Genomic DNA, 12891 nt, shown 5'->3' on the forward strand with positions numbered 1-12891 from the left:
AACGAGCCTCCATTGTTAGGAGAGTGAGAACAATTTGCAAGCAATCCAGCTTACATCACATCTCAGCTTTAAAAGCTCAACTCCACACTCTCTATTTCTGAATTGAGAAAGCTCCTCGGATGAGAAGCGAAACGTCTTCAGCTACAGAATAGAAGTCCAGTTGTTTTTGTTTTTTAACTTTTTTTGTATTTTGTTTGTGCCAGAGACGTGACTTTTGGCATTTTCTTTGAACAGGAACGTGGGTAACATTTGGAGGACAGATATCTGATGAGGTAAGACTTTATATCCTGTTCATTACTCGGATGTTAGCTGTCATTAATTTCGACCCAATCAGACAAAATAAAACACAACTGTGCAGTTACCAGTCTGTGACAGCACTTCAGTGGACCTCATTCCACTATCAATTTCCCCACATCGCAGCAGGTTGTTAAGTCTGTTGGCTCCACCAAGGCTGGGTGGTTAGGTTTCATTCTTCACTGCCAGAGGACGTCTTTCACGTGGTCCGACCCGGCCTTGGAGGGGGGCGGGCAGGGGGGCAGCTCATAACTGACTGATTACCACTGGGACGAACTGACACACAAATAAATATGCAAAACAAAATAAAAAAATAGGAGCACAGAAGGAGGACTTTATCTTCAGACCTCATTTCCATTTTCCCCTTTCAGAATAAATAACTGGGTCAAAAAAATAAGTAAATTGAAAAAAAAAGCACACAATGTGCAGTAAACAACTTTAACCAAAAACAGTGTGGTCTCGGTGATTACTCCTTCGCCTTCTTCTGGGAGTTTCTTCTCTTTTTGAAGTGTTATTTGCGCTCATGTTTACTGACGTTCATTCCACCAATGTTCATGAGGGTTAACGCCTCTCGCCTCTGTCAGGTGGCCGAGCAGCTGATGACCATCGCCTACGAGAGCGGGGTCAATCTCTTCGATACGGCCGAGGTCTACTCTGGGGGGAAGTGAGTACTGTCCCGTATTTGTCATCGTCCGTATGCCGCTTTTCTATTTTTGTCTACTTTTAGTGTCCTCGTAGGACATCAGATATTAGGAAGGTTTAGCCACCAAAGCATGAATTATGCACCAAAATTAGAAGTACCTGTGTCTCTAAAGTGGCTTGGATAATTGTGTTCATCACTGGAGGCTCATTTTTATGTTCCCTGCTCAGTATAAGCTCCTGCCTGGTCATCGTCCAGGTGAATAATGTGCTACGTGTGACAGCTGCAATGGAATGAATGACAATTTCAAGGTTGCTGGTGAAATTTGAGCGTTCACTCCAGCACTCGTTTATCCTTTATGTTGCACTGCCTGTGGTTTCTAATCAGGTATGCATGCAGATACTGTGGCAGATAATGTTCACGCCTGCATGCTGTTACCAAGATGGCAATCTGGGATCTAATCTCATTTCTTCTGGGTTGTCTTTGGTTTTGTATCTAATTATGTTGGGTTTTCTTCTTCTTTTTTCCACAGAGCAGAGATAATCCTGGGAAACATCATCAAGAAAAAGTGCTGGAGGTATTGTTTAGTACCTAAGCAAACAACATCAAAAAAGTTTCCTTTTATTCCTCCAACTACATGTTTTATATCAGTGATTATCAAACTTCAGAATCAAAAGTAGTGTTACGAACGAAGTAATTAAAGCAACAGCATGCAGAGAACAAACCACCCCAACAACAACAACAAGAATAATATTACTGTTTTTATCTCTTGAAATGTTTAGGGGAGTAATTTAACAACCATTTTTTTATATTTGTTTGATATTTGTTGATCCCATTGTGATTTTTCTTTTTGTGGAAACTACTGTTTTAGATTGTATAAGCACTGGAGTCAAATTCATACAATTTAACCTTTTCAGTCAAAATCTGTGGGTTTTATTTACTATTTTGAGCAAGTGCAAATATTTTTCTTCTCATACAGATTTTGTGAAAAAGCTGCTTTAATGTCTAAACCTGCTGAAACACCTAAATAAAACCGTACCCGTCTGCTCGGGGCAGCTGTGGTTCAGGTGAAACAAATAACTCTGGGCATCTCATTAAAATGCTGTGTTTTGCTTAGTAACCTTGCATTTATGAGGATATTCCCTTTCTGCTTTAACAACACACACACACACTCGGCTTTCCCTGATGGCAGCAGCATTCCCCAGCCGGACAAAGAACTAAACAGCTCAAGAAACACAGCAATGAGGTCAAGGCATTGAAAAGGTCTCAAAACTCCCAACATCCCAGTTTAAATTTACCGTCCACAGGATGTGCGCGAACAAGCCCTGTTCATCTAAAACCATTAGTACCCTGAGGATCTGCAGCCAGACTCTGGTAGTCATCCAACCTGGGCAACCTCAGGGTCTCTGTGACCACAGGAGACGGGTCAGAGCTCGTTGATTCCGGTCTCTGGGTTTTATCTGTTTTTCCTCTCCCTTACCTTTGACAACGCAGGCTGTTCAAGCGAACTTTGTTTCATTTGGAGATATTTTTTAACAACTTACAAAAGAAAAAGTATGAAATAGTTAGTTGTTTTTAAATGAAATCGGCATTAGTTAAACTGTAAATAAAAATGGGAGCTGCAGTTAACCACTGACAGAGCTTTGAGCTGATTAAAACTAGTATGCATGTCCAAAAAGTGTTATGTTAATGCTTTAAGAACTAATCACCCTTTGTTTTTTAGCTTGGTAAAACATATAACAAACTGGATTATATTTTCAAGCATTTGGGTACAAGTAAGCACTAATTTAAAATTGACAATGCTGCAGAAAGCGATCAAAGTCATCACGACATGTTATAACAGTGTACACATAATTAAATTGCAATAAAAGGAAAAAACAAAACTTGTCTGAGGCTAAAGAAGAAAGCAGTGCTGTTCAAAACAAACTTATGAATTTAAAAGCATGTGGAGGACAGTGTGTTCCCATCCATGGAGCTTCCAGCGTGAGTTGAATGAATCTTATTTTGTGTAACAATAAAGTTTTTGTAATTATGTTTTTTTAATTGTGGCTTCTCTGATTTATGATGACCTTTGCTTTCAAAACTTCTTCACATATGGAAGTCAAACCAAGTGGTGCAAAGCAGATCACGTTACAGTTTTCGGTCGAAGCTACTTGAACGTGCGTTCTGTGTCTCCGTGTTTCTGCTTCAAAGCGATCCATATGATGAGCAGATGGAAGCGGCAGAGGGAGTTTTCTTGCCACCTCCTGTATGTTAGGTGGACGATGAGCATGAAATCTCTCATTAGCTGAGAAGTTCTGCGCAACAAATCAGGCAGGTTTCACAGAGCCAGCTGGTAATTAATCACTAATGTACATTATGTGGACAGTTCTGCGCAACAACAATGGCACAGATGAGCTGGCCACGGATCTGCTCGGTTCTTTGCATCGACTCTGGACGGGTTTAAATTGTTCATTATGGAGCATGATGGATATGACAGGGTGGGAGCTTTCTAATCAAAGTTCAGAGACAAAACTCTCATCTTTTATAAAATACACGTTAGCAAACAGAGCACCATCTGTTTGCCACTTGTCTCTGCAGGATGGTACCGATCAAAGCGTCACACACCCGTTTGATTGTTACACCAACTTGTGTACGCCTACAGAAACAATCAGATTAATTCCCTGCCAGGTTAAGACATGATTTTATTTCTGGGATTAACTTTTTAAATGTCTTTTTGATGTGTATGTGTGTGTGTTTCCCCTCAGGAGATCAAGCCTGGTGATCACCACAAAGCTCTACTGGGGAGGAAAGTAAGTGTGTGTGCTTGTTTTTCTGCCTGTGGAGCTTGTAAATTTTCCACCTCAGATCATCGGACTATCTGACTAAAGACTGGCTAGATGTGATTTTTTTTTTTTTTGCCTCCAGCTGCAGGGAGCGTGACATAAGATTAGACATTTTGGAGAAAAACACAGGTACAAATACAGGACACTCAAAAATAATAATAAAATAAGCATCTTATTCCCATCTCCATATGGTGTTAAACATCCACAGCCTTCTGTCCACAACATATACAGCATATATGTATATATTCTGCTGTCACGGTGAAGGATTCAGTTTGTATTAGTCACTTCTTTAGCAGCCTTCAGGGTCATAAAAGCAAGTGGAGCATCACCAGTGCGTCCACATGCTTCCTCTGCTTCTTTTTATTTTTTATTTAATCTGATGTAACTCAGTTGAACTGAGCCCCAACAGGACTGCGGATTCTACTCACAATCATTCTCTCAGACTGCCGTCAAAGTGTCTCAACTCTGCTTCCGTCTCAGGTGCACTTCGGGAACAACTTAACCCCCAGCTGAGAGCTTCGTCGAGCGTCTCGACCCTCCAGCTTGCATTAGACATCTGCATATTTGATTGTTGCCATCCGTCGCACACTCGTTCTTGTTTGCACAAAAACAGGGCGACTTGATAATATGGATGATAAACAGCATTTTTTTTTCTGTGTGTTTTTGGTAGAAAAAAAGGAAGGGAAACAAGCTGGGGAAAAAAACAGGCAACTGAGGAGGAACAAAGTGGAAGATCAAAGTGTTAAACCCTAAAGTGGCTAAAGGGTGCCAAAAAGAGCACAGAAAACTCGTTTTTTTTTTCTTTACGAGGGTGGTTTTCAGACGAAACATCGCTGCAGCCGCTCTGAGCAGCCCTCCTCTGAGAACCACAGAAGCAGATGTCAGATAACATTTAGCTGCTCCACAGCCAGGTATCTCCCCCAGGACAGGAGTGAGAGGAAACTAAAACGGGGGCTAAAAACAAGAGGAGATATTGGACCTGTCACACAGCCGCAGACATGAGGGCAGATTAAGCAGGACAACTTCTGGTTTTTGAGCTTCTTTTCTGTCTTGCGGCCTTTCCCTCAACTTTTAGCGTGCACTTAAAAAGCCTAGAGCCCACATTGGAGAGAGCTATTTTAGCCCAAAGACGACTCTGATTCTGAAACAGCTGAAAGTTTTGTATTCCTGACTTTTCTGTTAAATTTTTATCACATTAAAGGAAATAAAACTCCTCTGGCTGTTCGCACATGGGCAACACTTTCACTCTTCAGTAGATTTTCTCACTCCAGACAAACACTGTAACCAGATTGTTCAACACACCGCTTTAAATACATGTCTTTAGTGATGATTAGCAGGTAATTATCGCCCGCTGCAGAAGGCGAAAGGGTGATTATGTTCATGTCTGTGCGTGCATGTGTTCATTTGTCTGCACTGTCAGCAAAATAGTCCTAGAACAAGACAGATTTTATTGAAACTCTCAGGAAGAAATCACCGAATCACAGCAAGATCGTTTTTGTTTAAAACTCCGTCATGAAAGGCGGCGGGCGATGTGCATTCCTTTCAAGCAGTGCTAGGCCTTTAATTTTTTGTGCAAACTCTTGTCTGGCATTTTTCCTAGCCTGCCGAAGCCTGAGAAGTTGGATATGCGTGTTTCTTCACGTTAACACATCTAACATGGTGCTTTTTTTTCTCTCTCTCCTCTTTCAGAGCAGAAACAGAGCGAGGCCTCAACAGAAAACACATCATTGAAGGTAACTCTTCTCCTCTGCTTTGACCACAACACGTTGCATCACACAGCTTCCATGCAGTCGCCTTTTTTCCTCCTCTGTTTCTGATTCTGTCTGGGTCTCCTTCCCTAAGCTTGAGCCGGGCAGCGGTACGTCAGACTTTGGCAGATGTTCTGTCTGTTAACACCCTTGCAGGTTTCTTTCTAATAAACTCCTGCCTCTTAGGGTGCTGTAGTGTTAATTGCATTATCTGCTCCTCTTCTCTCCTCTGCTGGGTACGTTAAGACTAATTGAGGCCGTACTTAAGCTCACAGCGGTAAAACTTTCACCCCCACACCCACCATTTCGAAAAACCTCTGCACAGCGCAATGCACCTCCTGCAATGACTCAGCTCTCTCCCACATTATTAGCATTCTCAGCAGCCTCTGCAATGTTCTTCCCCCCAACCCCCCCAAACCAGATTTGATGAATACACCTCGGAAAGAAAGGATGGGGGACTCTGAATCAGACGGCTGCAGAGAGCGGGGGATCAGCAGAGGGAGAGGGAAATGATTATCACTCATTAGCTGAACTCGGTTTTGTTGCAGATGAGGGCGTTCTGTGACAGAAAGGTGCCATTTCTGCCGAAGGTCAAGGCAGAGCGACGGTGTGTTTGTCCACGTCTGTGCTGTGTCTCCATTTGTCCGCACTGTTAGCAAAATGTCTCGTAAACCACTGCATAGATTTCAGTGAAACTTTCAGAAAGTAATCATTGGCTGTACATCAACAGCTGATTAACTTTTGGAGTCAACTTGACTTAAGATGGCCGCCACAACAAAGCGATCTTAGCAAATACACAAACTGCTGTAACTCAGTCAATTTTGCAGATATTGACATAAGATTTGATGTGGTAGCAGCTGAGATTAGTCCTGATTTATAATCTGAACGCAAACTTGTTGCAAGAGATCTGTGTCTAAAAATTTGCCATTACCTATTAGAATCAGCTCTGTCTGTTTGTTAGCAAAAAATCTCACGAACCACTGGATGGATGTTATTGAAATTCTCACAAAGTAATCAACAGATGAACATCTACAGCTGATTAACTTTTGGAGTCAGTCTAATTCAACATGGCCACCACAGGCAACTGACCTTGGAAAACACATATTTATGACTCACCCAGTTTTACAGATATTGGGCTAGATTTTTGCGTGGTGGTAGCTCACCATCCTCCCCAAACTATACTTGGAGTGCAACACGTTGTGTGACCTCTTCACTTAAAACCTTGGCATTAACAGCTGGAATCAACTCCATTTTTCTGTTATCATTTTTTTTAATGAACCATTGGATGGATTTCAATGAAACTCTCAGAAAGTAATTATTGGATGTTCATCTAAAACTGATTAATACGTCAAGTTAACCCAATACAAGATGGCCATTACAGCTAATCAACACTAGGCAACACAAAAATCACTATACCTTGTTGAAATGAACAGATATTGAGCTAAAACTGTAGCTGAGAGTCATTCACAACACATACTCTAAGTACTAATAAATCGTGAGAGATCTTGTAATATCACATGAGACTGATTTTACCAAAACAGCTAGATATGAATTCCTTCAACAACAAAAAAAAAAAAAAAAAAAAAAAAGTACTAGGCTTTTGAATGAAACAAACTCTTACAGAATGCATATTTAAATACTTGTAGTCTAGAAGTCCACAGAGAACCTTTGTTGTTCTCGGTTCCTAAAATAGACTCCCTTCGCAGCCCATAATCTCCAGCTAATCCAGGCGACAGCTGGAGCTGCTGCTGCTGAAGGTGCAGACTCAGATTAGGATCCATGTAAAGGATGTTTCTGAGATTGTGGAGGTGCAGAAGACAGGAGGAGGTGTAAGTAGTTCTAACAGTGGTAGGAAGCAAATTTCTCAGCTGGGATTTGTGGGTGACGATGAAGCCTCTGGCACTAATCTGTAACACACACACACAGACGCACACACACACATACACATTTACTTTTCCATGTCTTCATTGCTCTGCTGTCCTCCTTTGTCACAATCTCCTGTGTGCACTTTTCATTTCTCGTTTGCTTTCGTTTGCGTGAAAATGGCGGCCGATCTGCTTGAGCCGATGCTGAGAATAACCTTTCTGTTGATCTTTTCTCTCCTGTTGGTCTGAAGGTGTTCGCTTCACCCAGAAACCAACAAAAGCGTCTATTAATACGTCAAAAACAGAGGATTTTACAGTAATTTTCTTATCATAATGTGAGCTTATCTTAAAAATTGATTATCATGAAAGCAGTCCTAAATGCTTATTAAAAAGTTTCCAGAATAAATACCTTCTATCAGTTAAATTAACATTCTTAGAAGGACATATCCTTCATATCCCCCGCCACCTTTTAAACAAAGATGAGTTCAGTTAGCGCTCAGAGTGTGTTGGGGATGACTCTCAGCGACTACCACACCAGATTTTAGCTCAATACTTGTAAAACTTAGTCAAATCTGCCCTGTGGTTCATGAGATATTTTCCTACACACGCACACACATGCACGCACAGGCAATTACATTTTACACCAAAAGAAACGAACAAAAAATTCCAATTTTAATTTTTAATAGAAGGAAAGTGTTTTGTTTTTCTCATAAACTGTGAGTCTCATTGAACACAATCAGACCAAACAGATATGATGTTTTATATGTGACGGTTATAGAAGGAGAAAAACAATGTTTCGAGGGCAAAACATTATCTGAAGATCAGATTCAGTTTTGTATGTAGCATGAAGCAGGTTCTGCCCTCCGACTTGCCAACCCATCATCCTACTCTCTCTCCACCTTTCCGTCTGAAACCCATCTCAAAACATTGACTCGCTCCTCTCGTTTAAGGTTTAAAGGGGTCCCTCCAGAGGATGCAGCTGGACTACGTGGACGTGGTCTTTGCCAACCGGACAGACAGCAACACTCCCATGGAGGGTAAGTGTGGGCAGCAAAAAACACGTGGCATCCTGCAACATGAGAGGGTGAGAAATCCTGATGAGACCGCTGTGCGTGCCCGGGACTTTTGGGTCAGGTGAAAGTGAATTCTTCTGACCTACACAGACATTAACCGACAATCTCGCCTCATTTCTTCTCCTCTATTTTCGTCCGCCGGTCTCCATCTTTTTTCTCTTCTGTCCCTGTGGGATTGTTACACCCCACCCCTCTGCTGCTCATCAGAAGCAGGATTATCTGGCTCCTTTGGGAGGGGGTTGATGTATTTTTGGGTTGGTCTCACTAGGTACGAACCCTGCTGTGTGCTGGATTTCCACTTTTCAACTCCGTACTGCAGCATTTCTTACCTTATGAATACACATATTGCTTTTAGACATTTCCAGTGTTTTCTTCAATTACTTCTCTCTTCAAATGTCAGTCCTGTCATGTGGCTCCTTTTTTATGTCTTTTCACACAAAACTCCCCCCTCAAGTAGTTTCTTTTTTTTTTTTTTCCTCCTGAAGGGATGGCGTCCCATTGATTTCCCAAAAAAGTTTTCTATTCATTTCTTCTTTACCCTCCCTGCTGCCTCCCCTGACACCAGCTGACTGTGGGAGGCCAATCTGTCAACTTATTGTTCCAGGGGCCCCGCTATGACAACCCCTCAGTCTTCTCCATTAAACCTTTTAATAATTCTCCCCTGCAGATAATGTCACCAAACTATTTACAAGTGATGAGTCAAAATCCTAACAGATTGACAGACTAATTGGTTTAGTCTGATGAGATGATGAAGGTATCTGCAGAAAAGGCATTGCAAGTCAAAACGTAAGATTAGTTTGATAAAAAATAATTTCTCAAAAAATAAAACCACAGTAATTAAAAGCCTAGCGTTCATTGAAGGACACCTTCCATACAATTAAAACAAACGTTTCTGGCAAAGATCTTGTGCATTGTGTAGTGCTTGGGGTATGTTTTGGAGTTGACTCTCAGCTACTGCCACATCAAATTTTAGCTCAATATCTGTACAATTGGCCGAGTTATACCATTTTTGTGTTTTCCAAGGTCAGTTGGCTGTAGCAACCATATTGAATTGGGCTTGCTCCAACATTTTATCAGTTGTAGATGTTCATGTAATGATTATTTCCTGAAAGTTTCATTAAATTGTGTCCAGGGGTTTATAAGTTTTTTTGCTCACAGACAGAGTTGACTCTGAATAATAAAATAATAACATTTTAAAGATTTTGCAGAAAAAATAAGGACAATTATAAAGACAGAAAGAAAAAAATAAAAAATAAATTAAAAAGATGAGACATGCCATGAAATTTTTTTTTGTTGTTTGTTTTTTAGTTTTTGACAGTGTCCCATACTTTAATATTTTTTGTCACAATGCTTCAAAAATATAGAAATCTTTATTGGTTGAAGCAATAAAAACCATCACCTTATAGGAATATAAGCAGCTAAAAAAACCTAACAGGAAAATTTTAATTGTGAAGACCCTGTAATATCACAAAAACAGGAAGTTAAACATTTTGGTAATGGCATGAGACCTTTAAAAACATTAAAATCTACATGGTTTGTCACAAAAAGATGATGATATTTAGATCTTAAATGGAAGAAGGCTGGTTCTGAATCTTGTCAAGATTTTTAACAACAAAACTAAAAAAAACAAAATAAATTGCAAACAGCAGCATCCAGGAGACAATCAGAAAAAAGCTGAATAAAAACCAAGGAGCATTCATTCACCTGGGTGGGTGATTAGTGAGTGAGAACAGGTGTGCTGATTACTCAATGAAAGACAGGTGTGTGAGTGGAGCTGGAAGCTACAATAACTGAGAAGATCAGTAGATTACGATACACCAAAAACAACTTAAAATAACCTAAATAACCTGAAATATATGAAAACTATGACAGGGAAAAACTCAACATACAAGAGCTTTGGCATTATAATCAATAATATGGCCTTTAAGAAAAAGTCTTTAGAAGATCATGTTTCCTATCATCAAGAAATTAGAAAAACTTCACAAGTCCAAATTCTTGCAATTCTGATGTATTTTAAAAGCAAAAATTCTAATACATCTAAAATGCAACTCCGTGGTTATAATGAGTGTTTCATTTTTAAAAAACTGCTCCTTTTGAGCTCAAAACTGCACCACAGCCACTTCTCAACAGCTATAAAAAGGGGTTTAAAGTGATATTTGTTAGTTGGCATTACTCAGTATGATGACTAAACTGTTGCTTTAGGTCGTCTATATTATGGTTGTAAAGAAATATGCAAAATATTCAAGACACATAAAAGGTTGTTGTTGTTTTTTGCCTTTTGGAAATCATCCTGCTTTATAGCTAATAATAGGCAGTTTGAAACAAAACAAACATATTTAACTTTTGCACCATTCTTTCGAAAGCAGCTAATGGCTCACCATAAATCAGTGCCTTTTTAACTTGAGTGTGTCTTCTTGTGAATACTAAAGAGTATTGTTGTGCATCAGCAGTGTAATGTTTTAGTTTCTCCTGCTTGGCATATGCAATTGATCTTTTGGGACAAATCCAGTTCAAATTTAAACAGACTCAACTAAAGGTAAATGCGTAAGAAGACATTTAAGTTTGCCGTGATTAAATAAAAACGGAAAGAAAAACAGAATATAATGTTAATAGGTGCATCTACGTGCATTTGCTTGTTTTTGTGACTTTAACGACTTCCGACTTTGTGTGAGATGACTCGCGTCTCCTTTGAGACAACGAAGTGATGTCATCGCAGCAGAGTCTGTCTTTGTTACCGTCACGGCTTCCTCCTCCGATGGCCTCATTCTTCTCTACCTCCTCGCCAATCTCCTTTCATTACATGTTCCCTTTTTTCTGTAGAAAAGGATACAACTTCCTTTTCAAGACTCCAGCTCCATCTCGTCCTGTGCTCTTTTCTGTCTGAGCTGTCAGTTACAAAGTCGATGCTCTTTAGATGGGTTTTTTTTTCCTCCCATCATGCTGGCATCAAAATTTGGTCATTTATAAAATACTCATTACAGCCTTTATGATGAGAAGGTGCCTCCAGGAGAAAAAGCCGTGTCATGTCAATTTATTTTATTAATAGGTACACCGAAGCTTGTCGAGCAAACTTATCAAGGCTCTGTACAACGCTGCTGCAGTCATTCATAATCTGATTTTAGGTAAAGAACAGAATATAAAGGCTGAGGCACAAAAATTGAATCAATAAGACGATTCTGGAACCATCTCAGGAAATCAGCTTCCTTCGTTTTCATCCAACTCTTCTTTCCCACGACCACAAAGCTAACTCCAGGCATCCCAAGACACTGAAAATCTCTTACGATGCAACGTATTGATGACCCGTTCATATGCAGGAGGAATATAAATAAAGACTCACAAAGCAAAACCATGTCCAGAACAACTCTCACAAAGACGCTCTGACATCCACAGAGGCACTTGCCCGGACCTGATATGGATCATTTCAGCGTGAGCGTTTTCTGCTGTGCTCTGTCAGAAGGAGCGGCGTCATACCTGCCGATTTCAGGTCACCAAATGTTCCAGACTCAGAGGCATGTTGCTGCAGCGAGAGGGCTCAAGGACGGGCAGACTGTGGCTAACGGCCAAAGCAACATCCTCTTATGTGCGATCAAATGGATGAACGAGACAAGTGTTGTATCTGCTCCTCTTGTTGTGAGCTTTTGCACTGTTAGCTACACATAAGGCTGTTGTCTTTTTGGGGATAATGAGTTCGACATGTTGGATATCTCACCTGAGCTTTACTCTCAGTTTGACCTCTGGCAGCTGAGTTGATGCCTCGCTGTTGGCTCTGCTGAAAAGTAGCTTTGTGTTCAGACCTGGAGGCAATCGGGAATCCATTTGTCTTACCTTTCCCTTTTAGCACTGAGGTGGATTATTCATGTGTAAGAAACAGAAAAACAAAACTCTAATAAACTATGTTTTCCTCCAAGGTTCTTTGTCAGTTCACAGTTTTTGTCCCTCCGTCCTTACATCCACCCAGATCCTTTCTTCCCTCCCTCCACTTCGGAGCAGATGTCCTGTGATTCCTCCACCCTCCCACCTGCTTCACCCACACAAACACTTGCTCTGTGTCTGTCACTGAGATGCTTTTTGATCCAACTGTTATTTAAATGAACCGATTTGTTAGTTGTTTTTTTGCTAGCATCATATGGGTTTGCAGTGAACTGTTGTAATATTTTTATTATTCAGGCGGTTTTCTCCGCCTGAAGTGGTATTTCGCTTTTATCTAAATAACTTTTGGGTTGAATGTTATTTAGGTCATTATTATACAACAACTAGTTAATTTACCAAGAAGTCTTTAACTGTGTTTATTCCTCTCATCATGGACAACAAATCCTGTGAATTTGGAGACATTTGTTCTTTTTTTGCAAAAGTTACCAGGGGGGAACCAAATATTTCAGCTGTCTGAAATAATCGGTTCCCCCTCTAAAACATGGGACAAAAATAATTTACCAAAAAGTCCTAAAC

General features: G+C 40.4%; 1 protein-coding gene across 3 annotated transcripts in view; it reads left to right on the plus strand.

Moving 5' to 3' along the window:
* The window catches only part of kcnab1b (potassium voltage-gated channel, shaker-related subfamily, beta member 1 b), a 38926-nt gene that overhangs the window by 22499 nt on the left and 3536 nt on the right, over positions 1-12891 (plus strand). For all 3 annotated transcript variants that reach the window (XM_017422339.3, XM_017422338.3, XM_017422337.3), the window contains 6 exons: positions 235-272; positions 879-958; positions 1467-1511; positions 3682-3726; positions 5449-5492; positions 8323-8409. In XM_017422339.3, the coding sequence (XP_017277828.2) occupies positions 235-272; positions 879-958; positions 1467-1511; positions 3682-3726; positions 5449-5492; positions 8323-8409 (339 nt within the window). The remainder of the gene's footprint in view (positions 1-234; positions 273-878; positions 959-1466; positions 1512-3681; positions 3727-5448; positions 5493-8322; positions 8410-12891) is intronic.

Source organism: Kryptolebias marmoratus, linkage group LG20 (assembly GCF_001649575.2).
Source record: "Kryptolebias marmoratus isolate JLee-2015 linkage group LG20, ASM164957v2, whole genome shotgun sequence".
Classification (NCBI taxonomy): Eukaryota; Metazoa; Chordata; class Actinopteri; order Cyprinodontiformes; family Rivulidae; genus Kryptolebias; species Kryptolebias marmoratus.